The 21,536-nt window shown below is 50.9% G+C and overlaps 1 protein-coding gene across 1 annotated transcript in view; it reads left to right on the top strand.

Moving 5' to 3' along the window:
- Positions 1 to 9,488: 9,488 nt before the first annotated feature.
- SIM1 (SIM bHLH transcription factor 1) overlaps positions 9,489 to 21,536 on the top strand; it is a 64,843-nt gene continuing 52,795 nt past the window's right edge. Inside the window, exons 1-2 of the mRNA XM_068551132.1 lie at positions 9,489 to 9,663; positions 18,988 to 19,070. Of these exons, the coding sequence (XP_068407233.1) occupies positions 9,489 to 9,663; positions 18,988 to 19,070 (258 nt within the window). The remainder of the gene's footprint in view (positions 9,664 to 18,987; positions 19,071 to 21,536) is intronic.

Here is a 21,536-nt window from a genome sequence, read left to right on the forward strand (position 1 = left end):
ATCTAAACTACGGTAGGCTGCACACTTGCAGCACACTGGTTTTTCCTGTTTCTCCTATGTATCATTTTTATTTAGATTCTTAACCACATCATTACAAGTTTTTCCTCTGAAACTACTGCCAGGATCCGTCTATCCCCTTGTTCCTCTAAGTTATTTGCTTAAACCTTGAGGTGTGATTGGCTGGCGTATGTTCATGCTTGAGTTGTTTTTGTGGTAAAGTCTCCATGTGTTTGTAGGTAAAATACAAGAACAGTTGGTTCAAATATCAACTTGGGACCACTGAATTTCAAAACATACAGAATCCATAAATTAACCACTATTTTAACATATGTACAACACAATTGAAGGTAACTAGTCAGGAGATCAGTTGGATGAAGACACATTAACATTATATTTGCATATTTATCTTCTGTGTTTTGCACTAAAGAATATTTCATATGGGGGTGGGGGGAAGTGTCGGTAGATGACTCCGGAACCTTGAATCTGTAGTTCTGACTGTCTCCACTTCCCAGAGTTCTGGTGAGCTCTCTCCCAGGGGTTCAAGAAACCCTCACCTCCATTAAAAGCCAGGTCCCAGCTTTTCCTTCAGCCCAGGGCCCTTAACCCTGTCCGGAGCCAAGAGGGCCCCATCCTCACATGTTTCTGGAAAGACAATTCAAGAGGAGAGAAACTTGAAAAGCCCTTAGGCATATGAAAAGATATTCAACCTCTATAATTAAAGAAAAAGAAATTAAAAGTAGACTGATTTTTTCCCACCTATCAGATTGGCCAAAAAAAAAAGTTATAATGCCCTTCATTGCAAGGCTGTGGAGAAACAGCCCCCCTCGTGCACTGCTGGTGGGAGTGTCAATGGGCACAACTGCTGTGGAGGGCAAGGTGGCAATATCTATTAGGAGGACAAATGCACATACCCTTGATCTAGCAAGGGAAGTCTAGGGGAGTCTGTCCGGTGGTTACATGGGTACACAGGTAACCGACATGTATACAGTGTTCATTGCTGCACTGCTTGTAATAGCAATGATGGGGAACAACCTAAATGCCCTCAGTGGGTGACAGGTTAAATAAATTATACTGATATAGTCTTAAAATAGAATGCTTACAGATGTTTAGGAAAGAAAGGATGAGGAAGCTGTCATGGAAAAAAATCAAGGTGCAGGACAGTGTGTAAAAGTATCAATCCTAACGTCTGCTTGAATACACATAAAACAACTCTAGAAATATTATAAGAAATTAAATGTTGTTGCATAGTAGTGGACACCGATTGGCAACCAAACGACGCATTTGCTTGGTTTGCAAAGCATTTTAAAATTGGATTTCACTTAATAATCTGATATCCAGGTGAGGAAAAAACGTGAAGCAGGCCAGGTGTTAAGATAAGAAAGGGTGCTGGTAACCTAATCTGTTTGGATTTTCCACCCAGCTTTAGGGTCATACCTCAGACACAACTAAAGCAGGGTGGTGGGACTCTGCAGTGTGAGCACGGAGGAGTTGACCCGTTTTACACAAGGAGTGGGGCTGTGACTCACGGATAAATATCCTGGTCCCAAACCTCTCTCCAGGTTTCCAGGCTTAGGAGCCGCAGCCAGAAGGCACACCTAGTATCCCCATCCTCCCAGGTGTGCCAGGAGCAGCATTTGTCACAACAGGTACAGGGCCTAGGGCCCATGATGGTTTCAGGATCCCACAGAATGTTTTCATTTTAATCTATTTTACAAAAGAGAAGAAAAAAAATAAATATAAGATTAATGAATATATGATGATGAATTCAGCCAGAATTACACTAGTCTTTGCAGCAACCCAATTGTAAAATATAATCTTTAGTATTTTTTATGGAGGAAGGGGCCCATAAAAACATGACAAAAGCATCCAAAGACTGACAAAGTCATACTGTCCCAACGTGGCCCTGTACAAGAGGGAGCACGTGCCACTGAAGAGGAGGCTATGGGGCCCAGCCAGGGCCTCTTCCTCCAGGGGCAGTTCCCCTGCACCAACACCACACGCATCTTGGGTCCTTCATGCTCCAGGACTCTGGCAAAATTAGGGAATGATTTCAAGGCCAAAAGGAGAACCAATAGCTTATCTGCTATTTTTCCAATGTGTCCTACCCGAGGTGGATTGGTCCAAGCCCTCTGGACTTCTTCTCCAGCGAGAACCGTGGAACTCTGGAACCTTCTGGGGGTGCTCTGTGCACTTCCCTGCCCTTTGGAGGCCAAACCCCCCCCCCCCACAAAAGGCTGGCCTGGCTGGGTTCCCCCGCCTCCTCTCCCTCATTGTGAGGCCACCATCCTCTTTCTTAAGGAGGTAGGAAGGACCCATCTTCACAGCCATGAGCCTCACCCCTGGACCTCAACTAGACAGTCATATTATTTTATGCCATATGCCCAAGCTCCTACAGTAGGACTCTCACTTTAAATCTTTTCCCTCCTGACTGTCTTCTCCAAAGACAAGCTGAGAAAAGGCAGGCTGAAGCAACGGTTCTCAAAGTGTGGTTCCCTCACTGGCAGCATCAGTATCTTCTGGGAACTTGGCAGAAAGGCAAATTATTGGGTCCCATTCCAGATCTGCTGAATCATAAACTCTGGGAGTAAGGACCAGCAATCTGTGTTTTCACAGGCCTCTCCAGGCAATTCCCATTCAGGCTCAATTTCCAAAACCACCAGCTAGGAGCAAGGATGCCCAGACTTTCAAGGGCAGATTCCCAAGTCCTAGGACTCAGAGGTGATGAGGCTAGCTAGAGAGGGACTCCAGTGTGCCCCAGACGCCAGAGGCACTTGGTCCCCGTCCCAGAACACAGAGGTACAATACTTCGCCGGGATCCTGCGGTGACGCCGGAGGGCAGGAACGGGCGGCAGCTCTTCCAAATTTCAGTCTGGCGGCGCCCCAGCCGAGTTAGGCCGCAGAGTCGGGGGAGGGGGAGGGGGAGGGCGGGGAGGGAGGTCCGGGCGGCCTTCACCGCGCAGTGGGAGGCGGCGCCCGCACCCCTCTCTCAGAGCTTGTCCTCACCCCTGCTTCTGCGGCTCGCGGAGCTGCCTGGCGCTCGGACCACCCCCGCCCCTCCCATACCTTACGAATGCCAACTCCAGAGTTCAACAGGGATTTCCGATTCCTAAATCAGAATGGAGCCCGAGGTCCATATTTTAAAGCTGCGCTTCGCTGAAAACTGCACCCTAAGGGACCCCGGCGCTCAGCCAGGTCTGGAAGCCCCGTCATCTGTTTACGGATTAGAGGCATTCCCGAGAATGCCTTACCCACTCCGCCTAGAGAGTGCAGGGCTAGGGGGTCCTTTTCAGGCACTCGCGGCACAGTCCCGGGGCACACTGATCCCAGGAGCTAGACTCAAATTTGGGGCTCAGGGAAGGGGAAACTCTCCAGAAACCTAATCCAAAGGCTCTCAAAGCAGGACAGTGAAGCACAAGCCCTCTGGATCCACCCAGTTCTGACGCCCCTCACCTGTTTCGAGACCGCGGACGCCTCTCCGCCCCCTTCCGGCCACCTCGCCTCCTCACCCCCGCCCCCCGTGCGTCCCGGCCACCCACTCGCGCGCCCGGGCCTGGCGTGCGCTCCAGCAGCGCACCGAGAGCATGATTTGGCCTGAAGATCGGAAACCGATTTCGGAATCAAAGTGTCTTTCAACCCCACGTCGCAAACCAACGTTCATCTTCAGTTTTTTGCACACCCCGATTTGTGCTCCTGGGCCCTGCTTTGCTGAATTATACACACACACCATCCACAGCTCTATTTCTAGAAAGAAAAAGTGTAAAATGTGCCGGCGATCTGAGCCGCAGGCACCCACCCGCTCCTGTCCTCAGAATGCGCAGGGTCAGAGTTTTTCAGCTACTGTTAATGTTTGAATCATTCAGTTCTTTAAAAGTGTGCACAGTTTAAGAAGCACTGTTGTTTTTCAGCGACCAATTCAAGGTTATATTAGACTACAATTTCAAAATCTGGGTGAAAAATATTATCCAGAATATTTAGAGAAACTCTATAAAATCTTTACTTGCCGTTCTTTGCCACTCTCATTTTTCAAGTTGGTACATTTTCCTTTCCTTCCTTCCTTCCTTCTTCTTTCTCTCTCTCTCTCTTTCTTCCTTTCTGCCTCCCTCCCTTTCTTTTTTCAGTGTGTAACCACTGAAGCTAATTTTTTGGACATGTTAACGGTCAATTCAGACAGGCACCTGAGAAGTAGTACCTCAGAAGAGAGCTGTTTTGTTTTGTCATAAAATAATGTATACTTTCCGAAACCTCCTACTCAAACAATTAATATTTACAGTAATTTAAAAAATATTAAATACGCCCCTAGCCTTTGTTTTCTAGCAGACTCGCCCGGGTTAAAGTTATGAGACCCTTGTTTCTGCCTCAACATCACAACGTCTAAATGTGGTAATAAAATGGGGCTAGAACAGGATTCACTTACATGGAAGAAGAAAAATGTTAGTATTTCCCTAGACATTAATGTTTCCCTAGGTAAATTCTCCTTTCCACTGGTAGAGAGTGAACATCTGGATATAACACACAGAGATATTTAAGTGACCACCTTCAGATTTTGCATCTTGAATATAAATACATCCGTCATCCTGACATTGGCCATCGAATAAAATCTGTGCCTGTGTGCTTTGTACAATTGTGTATATGTGATATGCAAGAGTGTAAAAGTGCATGTGTGCGTCCCTAGCAGTCTGTTTTTGTTTTTGTTTTTTTAAGTGTTACGGGTCGGGGGCGACGTGGGAGACAGATCACTCTAGTTTTAAAGCAGCAGGGCTCAGGGAGGAGTTACCAGAGGCAGGATAGAGGTCTGTGCCCGAAGCAGGGGTCGGGGCCTCTGCGCTGAAACCGGCTCGCTGGTTTGCACCGGAATTCCGCTGGGCGTTCACTCGTTCTTTTACAACCCAACTCAGCTTCTCTAGACTGCGACGTTGGGAGCGGACGGGCGGCCCTCAGAGGACCCTCCTTTTCGTTCTGGGCGCTCACAGCGCGCGGGACTCCGCACGCACAGGCGTGTAGGTTCTCGGCTCCGCCACGGTGGGCACGCCTTGCCCCCCCGCGAGCTTGAGCCCTGGACCTCTGCACGTCTTGGCGCCCAGGCCCGCGGAGGGCGGGATCCATGCGGGCAGCACCCAGGGTCGTCTCGGAGGAGGAAGAGACTCCCAAGTGCGCGATGTCGCGGCCTCTCTGGGCTGTTTACTCTCCTGGGGAAGGGGGTGTGTGGCGGAGGAAGGAAGAAGATGTTTGTTTATAGATCGGCTCCGGTTTCTTCCCGCGTTAGGACCGCGTAGACAGTGCCCGATCGCCAGAGGGCTGCAGTTTGAGGCACCCGCGCAAGGAGGCGACGGCCTAGCTTCTCCTAGGGTTCCTGTTTGGTGTTGGTGGGTCGCGCGTGCCCGTCTTTTTCCTTTCTGGGGCTTTTCCCCTTACATTGGCAAAGAGGTGGGAAGGATTAGCCTAATAAGCCTCAAGAAACTGGTTTAAAATTTCTCCTGCTAGAGGCAAAAGGCGATTCTTGGAGCACGTGGGAGGCTCCCGAGGTCCCGGGTCCAGCCCCCGCAGGCGTGGTGCGCGCGGGGCCGCGGGCGGGGTCGCCGGGAGGGTGCGAGGCCGGGGCCGGCACCGGGCGGGGGAGTGCCGGAGCCGCGTTCCCGCTCCAGCCGGGGTTCAAAGATTAGAAAAACAGGTGTTAACGTCGCCATGCTAATTCACTCTCTCGGTAAACGCGGCTCAGACAGTTGTGTGCGGAGGACTTAGTGAGGGGGCCGTCACCACTTGGCCGTGCATTCACTTTGTTTATTAAAGGACACATTCTCAGTTCATCGACTACTGAGCTTCACTGGGACACTGGAGCAGGCTTCCTGGCCCCCACCCCCAGGACGTCGTCTTTGGTGTGAAGACTTCCATACTCATCTTGCTGCTGCAGGCAAAATACTACATTTCTTCGGCGCAAAAGGTACCCTGTAATGGGAGGCGTGCACTGCCTGATCCCCCAGAGTCCCTGCGACGGCCAAGGGTTTCAGCCCGCAGCAAAGCGCCAACACACCTGCACGTTGTTTGAAGTAGAGATAGGGTTTACAGTAACCGCCGACTTAAGTGACATCCTTTCTAGAACAGTCGGAATAGAAAACTGCTTCTTACCCCTGAAGTGTCATTGCTTCGCCTGGCCGCTCCATATTACCCCTAAGTTCTGTCCAGGTTGGGGGCGGGGAAAGTGGGGAGAAAGAAGGATCTCAAGGAAGGTTCTTTCAACCTTTCCAAACAACCGACCCCACTCTTTTCTTGTAGGGGTCAACTTGATCTTATCTGGTCTTTCTGCAATCCTGTGTATAAGGGAGCCACAGTACATCTCTCTCTCTATTCCTACTCATCTCTTGGTAAGGGTGAGTTACTTGGTGGTGGAACCGCCCAGAGCCAGGTCTCTAAGTGGCTACGGCCTCTGGGGAAATGACTCCTCCTTCTAGATTAGAGCCCATTTGCTGGATTCCAGTTTTGGAACACCTATCACATCTCTATATTTAGTTCTTTTTCAAAAAAGTTTTTTTTTTCTGTCCAGAATGTTCACCACCTCCTCCTGCCAGGTGTTTCCCAGATGTGTAAATACCCCGAGGACGCTCCCATTGTCGTTCTTCGAGCGTACTGCCATCGGGCGGCAAGGAGGTGGCAGATGTGTGTATTTTTGAACAAACACTCTTAAAGTTGTTCCAAATATCAGCAAGATGGCACACACCCCTCTTCAGGGTATATGTTTTCTTGGAGGCAGTCAGCGCCACCAAACGAGAAGACGAGTGCAACGTGACTGGTGTTCTCACTCTTTTACCGCTGAGGAAACAACTGCCTCCGAGTCGACCTCCAAGAGCAGAATCGTAGTCACCAGCAGCACCAAAACCGAGCAGGGAATCGCATCTGTAGGGAGTGATTCGCAAGCAGCAATAATTGTCTTCCGGGACGAGTGAACTTCTTCCCGTCGCTATCTGTTTTCTATCCTCAGATGACAGGGAAGGCGATTCAAATGAGAGGTTCTCTTAAATATAACTTGTCAGCAATGGTACTTACAAGCGTTTGTTTAAACGGCTCCTGTAAAGGATCGTAAATGCTGTAGATTCATTCGTGCAGACTGTATCCCTTCTGTAAGGAATATTCATGTTGGACTTTTGTTTCCTGAAACAAAACCCAACAAAAACTCTTCGCTCACGTTTAAGATAACGGATTATTGTGAGATACTTTATATCAACGACTCTAACTCTATTTTGGCCTGAAATGTAACCTCTTTTCCCCTAGTGTCCCCTGTCTGCTCCCCATAGGTAAACTCCATGACTGAGCTTTCTACCGTGAACAAATCAGCCCCTAGATTCGACCCATTTCGAAAAAGACGCTCCTCTTTGGGATTAATTTAAAGACGGGTGTATGTATCCTCTCTGACGATGAATTCGGTGTCGCCGTGGTTTCAGAGAAATGCGAAAAAGAAAATATAACCCAAAGAAAATATAACCCACCGGCCCCGTGCACGCTGTGGGCCCCGCGACTTGCCCGCGGGAAGGGAGCGGCCTCCCGGTCGGCCTTTGGGCGAACATCGCCCTCAGCCTGGGCTACTCCTGCCTCGCCTGCCGGGCGACCCAGCCCCCGGGCCCGACCTTTGCGGCCAGGGGCCGCTGCCCACCGCTTTGGGGCGCCCCTAGCGCTGCGGGGCCGGCGCTCGGGGCTGAGTGCACGGACACTCAACCCCCGGCGTCGCGGGGAGCGCGGGTCCTGCACGTCGCCCTCAAGGCCCGGGAGGCCGAAAGCAGGAACTGCTAGCCGGGCAGCGCAGACACCGGTGCCCCCGGCTCGTGAGGAGCGCTGCCGCCGCGCGGGTAGCAAGGCAGCGAGCCGGGAGCCGCGGTGCGCGCCGGGGGGAGGCGCGGGGCGTGCACGCGTCATTCAGCTCGGTCGGCCAATGAGCGCCGCGGCCCGGGACGCGCCAGGCCAATCAGAAGCGAGGAGGTTTGTGAGTGGCATTAGGGGAGGGCGGGAGAGAGGGAACCCGGGAGTGAAGTTGAAGCTAAACCCCGTAAGCCATTAAGAAGTTAGGGGGGCGTTTTCGGCTTCCAGTCAGGAATAATACTGGCTTCGTAGCAACTACCGAGGAGGAGGATTCTAAAACCACCTCACCCGTCCCAAAGCCCGCATCCCCCTCCTTCTGCCACGCACCCCTCCCCCAATTCATGACCAAGAAAAGAAGAGAGAGCCAGGGCACGCTCTGCTCCTCTCTGCGGGTGGGAAGCAGAGAGGCCCGCGGAGAGGCTTAGTTGGACGGTAGGCATGAGTACAATTAAGAGGTGGGCGCCTCCGCACGCTTTGCTGCCAGCGGGGACTGAAGGTAGGTGAAGCGGAACACGCCCTGCGCCCGCCCATCGGCGCCCGCAGCTCTACGGCGGAGGGGGAGAGGCCGGGCGCCTCCCGCCCCCCGGTGCCTGCGAGGGGCTGTCGCGAATGTGCCACCTGTTAACCTGGCGCAGCCGTGCCCGGCGTGTTGCCGCCCCTGCTGGGCAGGGAGAGCGCTGGGTCGCCTCCTCGGCAGTCCTGAGGGACTTGATGTGTAAGTGCTACATTTTGAGGAATCCCCGAGACTTGAGACCCAAGTTAGAGAGCCAAGTTGCGGACCTGCCAAAGTGGGGGGACGGAAAGGTGCCCGAGCGCTGTGGAGGAATTCTGATTTGCGGAAACCTGCCTTCCTGGGACTTGCGCCTGGCCTGGGCGGGGGCACGGGGACCGGCGGCTAAGGGGCTCCTAAGGGTCTTGCAAAATCTGCGTTTCGTTGTTTGGGCAACTTCCCAGGGGGCTGGAGAATGTGTCTGACGGGGGTGAGAGAATGGGAGCGTTATGTGCAGGGGACTCAGTCTCGCTGCTGATTTCTCCAAATCTTAACCAACCAACCAACCAGCCAACCAAAACACTGAGCCCGGCGAGGAAAGCTGAGGCGCGCTGAGGCCCTTCCCGGCCATTTTTCAGAATTGGGGCGAGCGCGCGAGTGATTGTGGAGCCGCAGACCTCTTACGTTCTGATGCTGTTGTCTTCACAGTGGCCTGAAAGAGTTGCCCGGCATTCCTGTTCTTCCCAAAGCGGCTCGGAGCCACCCCAAGGGCCGCGGGACTGAAAGCAAACGTCGGGGATTATTATGTCGATTTCCCGAGAACCGGGGTTCGCAGCGCGGAACCGAAGGAAAGGCTAGCTCCTCGGAGGTCCCGCCGGCACTTGATACCCAGCGACGCCTAGGATTGCCCAGATCGCCTGCGGTGGATCAGCAACTTTCCCCTACTCGCATCCCATATTTTTAAAGAAAAAATTTTCTGTTCGCCGCGTTGGTCTTTTACTGCCATCAAAACACTGAAGCAAAGACTTCAGGCTCGTCATTCAAAGTATGCTTTATATTTTTGCCAAATATGATCTCTAATTGAAAGTTTATTTTTGGTTTTGGATGAATCTGTGGAACTTATGTTGTAAGAAGAAAGGGGGAACGAGACACGATGAAAGAGAAGTCCAAAAATGCTGCCCGGACTAGGAGGGAGAAGGAAAACAGTGAATTTTATGAACTGGCTAAATTACTGCCTTTGCCCTCGGCTATCACCTCGCAGCTGGACAAAGCATCCATAATCAGGCTCACCACCAGCTATCTCAAAATGAGAGTAGTGTTCCCAGAAGGTAAGTGACTTTGCCCAGATGGAATTTCAAAGGCAGAAGGGGCACGGGATCTGCCAGTGAATGAGCCTACGCCACTGGGCAGAGAAGTACATTCATACTTACACACACACTCTCTGCGAAGGGAAGTTTAGCATGGCTGCTTAACTAAGGACCTCTCTGCATTTAGAATTTCTGTTGCCTTTCCGTGGCTCTTTCTACTTCCCCATTAATACTTTCTCTTCAGTCCATCAGATATGTTTGATTGGGAAGCACCTCAACAGTGCTTTTGTCAACACTTAGATACTGAGCTCAGTTGAAAGTACTACTAATCCAAACATGACTTTCTTTTTTTATTCCTCTTGTTAGAATTGTATCTAGCAGAGAGCAGGAACATCTCTAACTTCCTGTAATTTTGTTATGTCTAGATAGACCCATGTACATGGAGCTAGCTAAGGCAGATAATAACTTCTCTATGTCAGTAATCCTGCAGATGAGGAGCAGACATATTCATGAACAAATATGTCCTGAATTTACCCAGTCTCTTGACTGCTTCTAGCAAATTTATTCTGAGTTGTTGAGATGTTCACAGATTCTGAAACTAACTCTGGGACTTGGTGATTTGCAACTCTGGGCTTGATATTTTCTCTAAGATGTAAGATTGAATTAAGATCGCTAGTCCGCTTAGAAAATATCTTCTAGGTGGTAGGTTGGCAAATGGATCTCTGGGAAAATTGTCTCATAAGGCCTAGAAGTTAGAATAGCTGAGCTTTTGACATGGTTTAAAATGTGTATTTAGATGATCAAGATTCATTGTGTGAGGACAGAGTAGCCTTGATAGAACACTGTCCTGTATAAAACCATTTGTACTCCCTAGGGGAAGTATATTTCTCTTCTATTTCCCCATCCTTTCCTTTACCCACATTCAAATAACACATAAACAGATTTTTAAAAATATTTTAGATATGTCTTTGCTGGGAGAGGAGGATTTGGAAATGTAGAGAATACTAAACAAACAAAAATTCAAGAGAAGGAACCCTGTGTACTTACAAACCGGAAACTCTTATGTGACAAAGAGAGGTTTATGTTATTGTTGATTTTGGATGTTTGGAGTTTGTTGTTTTCTTTGAAGGAAATGGGGGGGGGGGGAATCATCATTATTGGGCTTTGAGTTTCACTTTGCTTCATCTTGACTAAAAGTTATTATCTGAATCAAAATCTTGCAAAACATGCCCCCAAATTAGTCAGGGGCACTAAAGGAAAACTTTCAAATTATAGTTTGGTTTTACCCCAAAACTATAAATAGTAGTATGGTCATTTTGTCTTAAAGCAGTTCCTTGAACAATCTCATCTGAGCCTTGAAACCACAGGAAGAGAGGAATCAAAACTTAACATACCTGAAAAGTTTTAAAAAAGAGAAAGAAAAAAAAGAGGGGGAACATATATTAAAAACCGTATTTCCCATTCAAACTGTGCTGAGAATTGCTGGTGGGAAAATTACTATTATGCTACATTGCCTTCTGTTTAAAAAAGAGATCTCGTTGTCTTTATACTGTCAGCGCCTACTTTATAAAAATAAAGCTATTGCGAACTCCGCTGGCCGCTCTGTTCCTAACAGGATTATTAGCAGTGATTTGTCAGCCCCTGCGGTCTCAGTGGGCTCCCTTTCTGCGTGATTTCTAGCGGGTCTCGTCAATTATCGGTGCCGATGTCGCTCGCTGTTTGATCAGAAGAAGCATATGGTGCTGCTTGTGAGGCTGCGAGTAATCGCGGAGGAAGAGAATAGAGGGTCGGCTTGCCCGGCGGGCGCAGAGAGGGACAGAGCGCCCGGGGAGTCGCCAGGCCAGTGGCTCGTTTGTGTCGTGCAGACCCCGGGCAGGCGCGGCCGGAGGGAATAGGGCTGCTTCTTGTTGTTTTGGTTTTGTTTTAAAGAGAGCAAGATTTCTTGTTTAATTAAGTGCTAACCCCACAAATTATAAATTGCGTGATAAATAAATAGGAAAAGTAAACTCTCTTAGCCAACTTCTCGTTATTTTTAAAAAGAGCGCCGGTGAAGACTCCGGCTGGAGTCCTCTTGGTGGCCAGGCCGGTCCCCTGTGGCTACTTTAAAGGCGACTGTGCTTTCTGCAGCCCCACTCACCTTCCTACGGAGCTCTGGGCCCGGGGCCCCTCCTTCCTCTCCCTTCTTCTGTGGATGCGTGTGGGTTTATGGGGAGGAGGGGATGGACGATGTGTGAACTCTGGGCACATCATTTATTTCCCCAGCTACTGTTGAGCTCATAACTCACCCGTAGACTCCACCGGGTGAGTTAGACAGGGTCATCCGGACAGCTGGTTCCTAGGGATGAGGTTTTAATTTTGAGGACAGATTAGCTTCAAAAGTCCAAAACCCCAGACACAGCCCTTTAAAATATTAAAGGACAGCAACAAACAGTAAAACCAACAGCTTGCAAAAGGAGTGAAATAATCACAAGCCCGCAGAACCAAGCACAACCTGCAGAGGGTGTGAAATCTGGGTTCAGCTGTTGACTGCCAGCAGAAGGGGGGACAAGAGTGGGTCCATGGCAGTGGGGGAAACTGAGCACTTTATATGGGGGTAAACTTTTTTAGTGCTGAGAAATGGGAAAGAAGTTGTTTGAAATGAAGTTCATTTTCATAGCTGTCTTAATACCATCTTAGCACATAGTAGGTCTTCAGTAAAATTTCAAGGGTGGGATGAAAGTAGCTATTTCATCATGGTAAGCCTGCTAGCACATGTAACATGGACTATGCAAGGTATATAATCTAAAATGCTTCTAAATCTGGTGACATCTTAGTTATAGGCATAAAAATGACTGTAAAACTCCACTGTTTTTGCTCATATTACATTTTATTTTTAAAACCCTGTAATTCTGAAAGACTTAAAACAGAAATCTTTCCATATTTATATGTGAAAAAATTTAAAAATCCTTAATTCTCTCCCCCCTCATTTGCTGAATACAGTTTCCCCCCCCCCCAAGATAGCAGATTCCTTGTCTGGGAGCAAACTTCAGCTTTTATTTATCTGAGTAGATAAAATTGAGCTGTTGAGGGAAAAATGAGAGAGAGAGAGAGAGGGAACAGATGAATGGGCTATGGGTGCTCAGAATAATTAAGAATAAAGCATTAGATTGGAGATTTCATAGTAAAAACAAAAACTCTGGTACAATTACTGTCATTAGAAATCATTAGAACTGCATATCTCCCAAGTGGTAACATATTCTCTTCTGAAACAGCCTTGCAAGGAAAACATTGGCACATCTAGATATGTATGTCTTTGGTGTTATCAAAACCAAAAAGGCAGGATAAAAAAAGAGATGATGTGACTTTATTTGTGTGCGAAAAAGGATAAATTCAACTAAAAATATATATTTGTTGTTTAGATATAATATAGTTTTGACTGGGGGCGTAGTGGCTTGCAGAATAACCTTTGAAATGATCAGATGTTTTCAAATCTATGGCCATTCAGAATCTTGGTAACATCACTACTATTTCATTGTCAAGGTGTCTTGGGAAGATTAAAATAATGACAGAGTTGAAATTAGTAGCTGTGTAGGAAAGAGAGTTTCTACAAAGGCTGGAAGGACAAGGATGGTTAAACAAACCTCCACAGACACTTTCTGTAATAGTCACCTCAAGATTGAAATCCTTAATCGCCTTATATTTTTTTGAGGCCAAGAACTGAAAGAGAAAAAGAGGTCCCATTTCCCACGTGGATGGGTGATTTAAAGCTGTTTTTCTTGCTGCTTGGGGAAATGATTGAGCATTAGGTTTCCATGTTTATTTTCTTACAGAAGTTTTTCTCATTTAAACGCCTTCAAGCACAGTTTACGCTCCACGCTGGTTTTCTCTCTTTAATTCCAGTTTTGATGTTGACTTAAAATGTAGAGTGCAGAACTAAACTCCGTGCACAGCATTTGCAAGGCAGATTTATGTGCTAGAAATTATAGATCAGATCAATGAAAAAAGTACTTTTTTTTGAAAAGGGAGTGATCACTAATAAAACCAATAACAACAACAGCAACGAAACTACAAAAACAGGGTATGATAAGATATGGCAGGGTACAATCACCCGTCTGAAGCTAAAATCAGATTAAATTTCCAGAGGACAAATCCGATTTCTAGGGGAGTTATTTTTCAATCCTCGGGAAATCCTGGCAGCTTCCAGCTTTTGTAGATAACAAACGTGGACACAGAATTCGAACCTATGGATTCTCGCCTCATTTCTCTATCTGTCGGCTCAGGTATTTCTCAAGAGAATGAGGTTCAGACCCAACTAAAACCTTATGATTTTAGCTGTTCACCCAGTGCCAGTCTCTGATCCACGAATTTTAAAGTTTTCGTGCGGACGGGGAATCCTCAATTATTTCGCGGTGGGCCTGCGAATCAGAAAACACTAAAACAGTGTCTGAGAATTGAGGAGCAAAGCTTCTTTCCAGGGTAGCGCCCTCGGGCAGGCGGCTCCTGCGCGGAGTCCCTCGGCCTCGGTGGCTCGGACCAGCCCAGGGACAGCGACCTCGTCGAAGCCCCCGCCGCGCCTCCCGCAGGGCCCGCCGCGGCCGGCCGGCCAGGTCGGCGCCGTGCGGCCCATTCTCTCCCCGCGGTGGTGGCCCGCGACCCGCCCGCCTTCCCCCGCGTGGCCGCAGCCGAGGGTGAGCCTGCTCGCGGCCTCCTCACGGTGTCTCGTCACTCCCCGCGCGCGCCCAGGTCTCTGCCCTCCCCGGGCTCGAGGGCTTCTGCGCCCGTGCGCCCGCCGTCCCTCGTGCTGCGCGGGCCACTGCCCCGAGGCCCGGTCCTCGTCTAAAACTTAAGCCAAGATCCCGCCCGAGGGGCCGCCGTGCGTCTGTCGAGTCCCGACCGCCGAGTGGAACAAAAGCGGGATAGGCCCGCGCCGCGGGGCAGACCCGTCCGCCTCGCCCGCGCCGGCCTTCGGACGCCCCGCCAGGCTACCCTCGAAGGCCCGGAGTCTTGAGTAGACACCGCCGGACGCTCTCAGCCGCCTCGCAGCACTACCGTCAACCCCTCAGGCGTGTTCGTCCCACGGGTTAGTTGGGACCTGGCCGAACCTTGCCTGTCCCTCGTTCCTGCATTTCGTGTTCTCTCGGGGCTAGGCCCCTCCCGGGAAGCCCTAGCTTCGGGGCCGGAGCACGACGAGGGCGCAGAGAGAGAGAGTCAGCGCTGCGACCGTCGGTCTCCACCCCAAATTCATACTAACTTCAGCGGAGCCCCCGCCGCCCCCCCCCCAGGCGCGGCTGGGGGTCTCAGAGGCAGGCAGGGGAGGGCAGGGTACACACGCGTGGTGGGGGCCAGGCCGCTGCACGGAATAAAGCCCGGCCCCGCGCGGCCACCGACGCCCTCGGAAGGTCGGCCACACCCGCCAGGTGGCCCAGAAGGCCGCGCCGGGCGTCCGAGGTAGGGGTGGGTGCGCCTCGGTGCGCGAAGCGGCCTCCTGCCCAGAGACCGCTCCAGGCGCTCGGCCTCGGCTAAGCGCGCCCGACCTTCCCCAAGGAGCCCAGCCGCCGAGGCTCCCGGACCCCTACCACGAAGGCCGCTTGCTTGTGGGCTGGGAGGTTTGGACAGTGCGCTCTCAGTGAGGACGCGCAGGCCCTGTGGAAAAACCAGGTGGCTGAGACAAGTTCCCCCCGCCCCCGGGACCAGAAGTTAGGAGCGCGGTCTCGGAGGGCTTCTTTGCGCGTCTCAGTCACCAAGTTGTGGCCAGGTCATGGGACAGCTCCCCCAGCAACCCCATACTGGCTAAAGGGCACATCGCGATCCATCCAAGAGAAGGTTCCCAGGAACGACAGCAAGGAGGACACCTTTCTATTCACGTATAGTGTTTATTTATTAAAGGAAAAACAAAAAACAAAACGGTAGAACAAGCCCTCCTCCTCCTCCTCTTGCTGTCTGAGTGAAGGCGGCGATGATGCCAGGTCTGTAATCTACATTTTGTCAAGGGTATGAAATTCATTCCGAAGGAAAAGCTCGATCAATTTATTTTTGCTGCTTGCAATAACACAGCTGGATGATGCTTTGAGCTCACGCTAGACTGGGGCTCATCATTCATTCGCCAAGAACGGGCCTAAATTGTGCCTGTGGGATTAGGTCAATTTTAGTGGATCTACTTCGCCTCATTTGGTTACTAATTGGTTTCTTGTTTTATAAATCGAAATCTCATTTTCAGGAAATTACAAAACCCGTGCAGTCAGTCCATTGAGGTAATCCTTGGGTCAGGGGGTATTTAAATGGAAATGGCTCAACCGAGCACTGAGGGTAAAGCAACAGTGAAACTTCGCCCGGGGTTTCACGTGAAATGTGAGCTAGCCCTTTAGATCCATGATAGATACATCCCTTCTGATACTACTTATGTAAATATGATAAACCAGACTTTAAGGGAAGAGGGGGGCGGGGAGAAGCAAAATTTATCTGCTAAGGTTAATGTGGCATATCTTGGAAATCTTCCAAAATAGATTATGTTTTCTTTTGTCTTTGGCCACTTTAGCTGGGGAAAATCCTTTCGTCTAAAACCCGATTTAGTTATCGCCTCCCTCCCAGAGCTCCTTTTCTCCTTTGCAAAACCCCGTTCTCTCAGTCTCACGGAATTACAAGAGAATCTTTAGATCTTGTTCCCACTGTAATCCTGCCGCAAAGGGAGTTGGTTTCCTCCTCATTTTAAACAGACAATCAAAGGATTTGCGAGTTTTCTGCGGTAGGTCAAGTGCAGAAATGAAATCTCAGCTTACCCCCCTCGCCAACTGAAATGGGGTGCGGGAGCGCGTCACTGCAGGCAGAAGGTGAGGGGGTCCAGGGAGAGGGGTCTCTGGCCCACTCCGGGCTTTTCGGGAGGTGAAACCCATGAGCAGGGCTTCGAAGGTGTCCTGGGCAGGCTGACGGGAGAGCTCAGCCCTGATATTAGGTCAGGAAAGCTCGGCAAGTAGACGAGGGCAGCCAGTCCCTTATAAAACATTAACCCAGGCATAACCAACCGTGTGACAGAGCTTTCAACCGGGAACAGAAGAGAAGGCGATGCTCGGTGAAAGCAAAAAGTTCCTTAAAAGGTGGTGGTGGGGGGGTGTGTGTGTGTGAGGGCGGGGTACAGGAAAGGGCGACGGAGGCCCCTGTCACCCTGCGCCCGGCCCGGCTGCTTATTAACCTGCCGGTAAGTCTTATTTTTCCCTCGTAGGCGCATACTAATGAGGCCGCAGCCCGAGACCGCAACCAGCCAAGGCTGGCGCCGGGAGTTCGGAACCAGTACTTAACCCCGAGCCCAGCTCGGGGGATTTTCAGATGATTCGGGTCGGGAGGCGGCTCCCCGGCGTCCCCAGCCGCTTTGGGGGGACCTTCATAATTTTAGAATAAAGACCTGTGTTGGCTGCAGGCGCAGGCTTCGCACTCTTCCCGGGAGCGGAGGAAGACGGGATTCCATACGCAAGGCGGCCGCGACCAGCTCCCTGCACGCCCGAGCGTCTGACCCCTCGCCCCAGCGAAGCGTTGGGCTTTCAGGCCTCGGCTGGGCCCGCGGTGTCCAAGGGTCAGCGCCATGCTGGTCCCGGGCTCTCCCGGCAAGATCCTTTCCCCTTTCCCCGTGCGGCCTCCCCGGCTAACCCCTCCCCCCCACTTCTTCTGGGTGTGTAGGTGTGATCCGGGATGAAAACATGAACAGGTCGTGCCAGAAACCAAGGAGGATAGCTTGACTGAGACGGGAGGAGCGAAGGGAAGGTGACAAGGCGAAGGGGTGTGTACAGGCGGCTGTGGCGGAGGACCTCCCGCACGGTCCAGGAGGGCCACAGGGATCAGGGCAGTGGAGTCACTCTGGGGAGGAAAACTGGGGCGGGCTAAAGAATCAGGAGGGGTTGCCGAGACGCGAGGGAGGGAGAGGAGTCCGGGCGAGGGGGGGCGGGGAACCTCAGTGTTTGCAGAGCGGTGGGGAGATCGTTAGATTTATTTAAATGTGCAAACACCCAGAAAGACCCGATTCGAGCTTAAGGGGCGCTCACGGTTACTCGTTACCAGGGTTTTGATCGCTAGCTTCGGAAGCAGCTCCTGGCCAACACATTTCAGGAGTCCAACTCCGTGTTTTATTCTGAAAGATCCGCCTCCACCCCCATATTACAATGCGAGTGTTTGTCATTGGGTACTTCATAGTGATTTGTCCCGTAATGCAGTAAATCATCCCCCCCCCCATTTTTTGTCATGTTTAACCTTGTTTAATCGTGTAAGCACAAAAAAATTTAACTACCTAGTTACACTAATTTCAGCAGCAACATTGTTAAAAGATATTTCCCATAAGTAGTGTAACCTCGGTCTTGGCAAGTTTCTTCTGCCTTATTTTTCATTTTCTTCCTGAAAACAGGTACTATAGCAGACTCCATATTAATTTTTTAAAAATCAGCCACGGGCATACAGGGAGTTTTATTTTTTAGGCATCACCGGAGAAATGATTTGTGGCAAAGCCTGGAAAGATCTTAACGTGGTAGCATCAAGGAGAGGAAGGGGCAGTCTTTGTTAATAGATGATACCTGGGAAGTAGAGAAGAGGAATGATTATCTACGTCCAAAAGGGAACGAAAATATTGTAAGACGGTGTTAGCACCTGAAAATAAGTGACTTTCAGAGAGCTTTTTCTTGGAGTGGGGAGGGAGCTGAGGTTAGGACGTGGAAAGGAAAGGCAGAGGCAGGACTGCGGAGGGTAGCTGGTACTGGAAGCCATCCACAAGCAAACGGATTTTTCCGAAGGGGATTAAAGTCAGAGGCCAGGGAAGGAAAATGGCTGGAGAGCCCCGCAGCCAATCAGAAAGCCCACCAGGACGAGCTGGACTTGGCTCCGCAGTCTCAGGTCGTTCCCGGCGGGCAGCGGTATGGTATTCGCTGGATGTGTGGACACCCTCGGCCTCTTGATAAGGGTGATGAAACTTGGGGTGGGAAATAGTGTCCCTCGCCCTTCTAAGCACACCAGTGAACCTACGCCAAAGTTATCGCTCTGGTGCGGTGTCCGGGCCCCTTCTGGGCACAGACTGTCCCCAAACTCGGCCACTTGTGGTCCTCCCCGGGGCGGGGTGGGTAGGGGCGCTCAGCCAGGACCCTGCCCTTCCTGAGAAGCCCGGGCTGGTCGAGCAGAGGGAGAGGGAGCCTCACTTCTGTTAAACCCGTTAGAAGCTGAGCGGGCAGAGCCGTCATTTACCCTCTCGCGTCCCTGCGGTCTAGGTGGGGAGGGAGCCCGGGTGGTATCAGGTCGTGTGTGCAAGCCTGCCTGGGTGACAAAACCGCGAAGCTAGTCTCACACCGCCAGCCTGGTCGGAGTGCGTCTTTTAAGGGTGTCTCTGTGTCTCCACAGGGCTCGGCGAAGCGTGGGGCCACTCGAGCAGGACCAGCCCCCTGGACAACGTAGGCCGCGAACTGGGCTCCCACTTGCTCCAGGTACTGACTTGGGCCTCCCGGCGGCGCACGTGCTTCGAGGGCCCGGGTGCCGGTCCCCGAGCCAGGATTCTTGTTTTTCGGAAAATGGGATCCCGTCCGGAGGTGGCCGTTTCGCAGCCCCTACGACTCCTTGTAGAGTTAAAATGTTTAGCTCTTAACCTCGCTGGGTGTGGAAGGCGCCTCTCGAGGTGACGATCGGCGCGTTGGGTTTGGAAGGGAGCCCGGTAAGGCCCGAATCAGGACGGCTGAACGGAGGGAGGGGGCGCCATCTGACGCCATTCAGCGGAGGGAACCGGAGGCCAAGCTGCCGAGGCCGGGCTGCAAAACCGTCCCAAATGAAGAATTTAACCAGGAAATAACGGGAATCTGGTAGAAATGCCCGTCAGGGCTTTAAGTCCACACGTCCCGGATCCAGCTGCGTACGCAACTCGTTTCACCTCCTCCCTGTAGCCCCCGGGATCCCGCCTGTCTCTCCACGCGACCTCACCCCAGGCCTGCCCTGGCCGTGTGCGGACCCTCGCGCGTACACACATACACCTCCCTGAGTAATGAGTTTATCCAGTGTGGAGGCGCCCGTTACCGCGCTGTTTGCAGTGTACACCGTTTTAAATTGCCCGTTGCCCGCGTAAGTCGCCTAGCAAATATTTAAAATAGTAAAACTCCCGGGGGCATTTTTAGGCTTGACACTTTTATCCCACCCTGCACCCCCTTATTCTTATTATTCAAGTCCACCACGGGCTTCTCCCGTGGGAGCCTCCAACCCGAGCAGCATCGGATTGGGGACTCTGTGCCGGTTCTCCCTGGACCAGACATGAGCAGCATCTCATGGCAGGAGTGCCGTGGCCTTTCCTGTCCCATCACTACCCTGTGCCTCCTTCAATCCCAGAGGCCAAAAGAGATTTCAGTTTCGTAGAGCAAAGAGAGGCCCTGTGTGAGCATTCCCTCCCAGGCCTGGCCTCCACGCCTCCGAATTTAACTAAAAAGATTCTGTCTCTCCCCTTTCTCAGGAGAGAGAAAGTTGTCTTTCATCAGTTATCTCTCAACAACTGACCCCCACCCAAAGCTCTCCATATTCCCAGCTAACTTTCCTCATCAGCATAAACAAGAGAGCAAAACCCAAACAGTCCCTCACCCCTTCTAGTTCTTGCCCAGTCTTGTTCCTAGTGTTCATCCCAAACTCCTTGTAGGACTTAATGATCCTCCCAATTTCCATTGCTTACTCTGCCCCCCTCACTCCCACACCGCTTGCACTCTGGCATCTCTCACAGCTGGTGTGCTCTGCACGGGCTTCACTATATTTTGATATCCAGCATAAGATGCTCAACTCTTATCACACCTGACCTTGTTCATTCCACAAACATAGGAGGCCCAACTGTATGCCAGACAGAAAGCCCTGCCCTCATGGAGCTGACATTCTAAGGAGAGCAGCCTTGCAAACCCACACAGGTGCACAGCATGGTATGACAGGTGGTGTAGGTGCCATGGAGAAAAAGAAGAAGGTGAAGGAGGCGAGCTGTGTTTGAGTGGTGCCATTTTAAATGGGGACGGTTGCAGAGGGCCTCACTGGGAAGGTGACATTTGGGCAAAGACTGGATGGAGGTGACACTGCTTACTTGACATTCTGCCTCTCCCTGGGTCTCTAAAGTAGCACAGTTTCCTGGATTCTTCTCCCTCTCTGCCTGCTCTTCTAGGTTTTCCCACTACTGACTGGTTGTAAATGCTGGCATTCCCCCCAAGGTTCCAGCTCTGTTTCTCCTCTCACAGCTTCAGGGCTTCCTGGGGTATCTCAACCAACACCACCACTTCAACTCCTTTCCTCACATTTGCATGACCCCACTGGTTTCTTGTCTAGACACCCCTCCTGAGAGCCAGACCTTTATTTCCTACTGCCAACTGGACACATCCAAATGGAAATCTGCATATACCTGAAGTTTAGCATACCTAAGACAAGAATTCATTATCTCCTTCTTCCAGAATTCCACTCATACAAAAACCCACCAGGCCTCCCTAAATTTTCAATGATCTTGAAGTCAGTCTCAGCTTCTCTTTCTGCCACCACAAATTCCACAATAGCCAGAACCACCTTTGATTTAGACTCTTCCCCCACCTCATCTTCCTTGTGACCACCCAAGTTCAGCTTTGACCATCTCTGATCTCCTCATTTCCACTCTGTCCTCCTATAGATCACTGTTCACATTCTGCCAGGAGAAAAAAAGAAACAAAAATAAAGAAAACACATCTAAGCATTCTACTTCCCTGCTTAGAAACCTCTGTTGGAATCTGATGCCTGCAGGAGCATCTCCCAATTCCACAGACTGACATCTCAAACTCTGCAAAAATCCAGCACCAGTGTAGTTCCTCAGCCTCATCTCTGGTACACCAAACTCATCAAACCTGAATACACCAGATCCAACCTCCGCCCACAGTCCCTGCTTTCCCTATGCCATTCCTTCTGCCTAGGGTTCC

Source organism: Eschrichtius robustus, chromosome 9 (genome assembly GCF_028021215.1).
Source record: "Eschrichtius robustus isolate mEscRob2 chromosome 9, mEscRob2.pri, whole genome shotgun sequence".
Lineage (NCBI taxonomy): Eukaryota > Metazoa > Chordata > Mammalia > Artiodactyla > Eschrichtiidae > Eschrichtius > Eschrichtius robustus.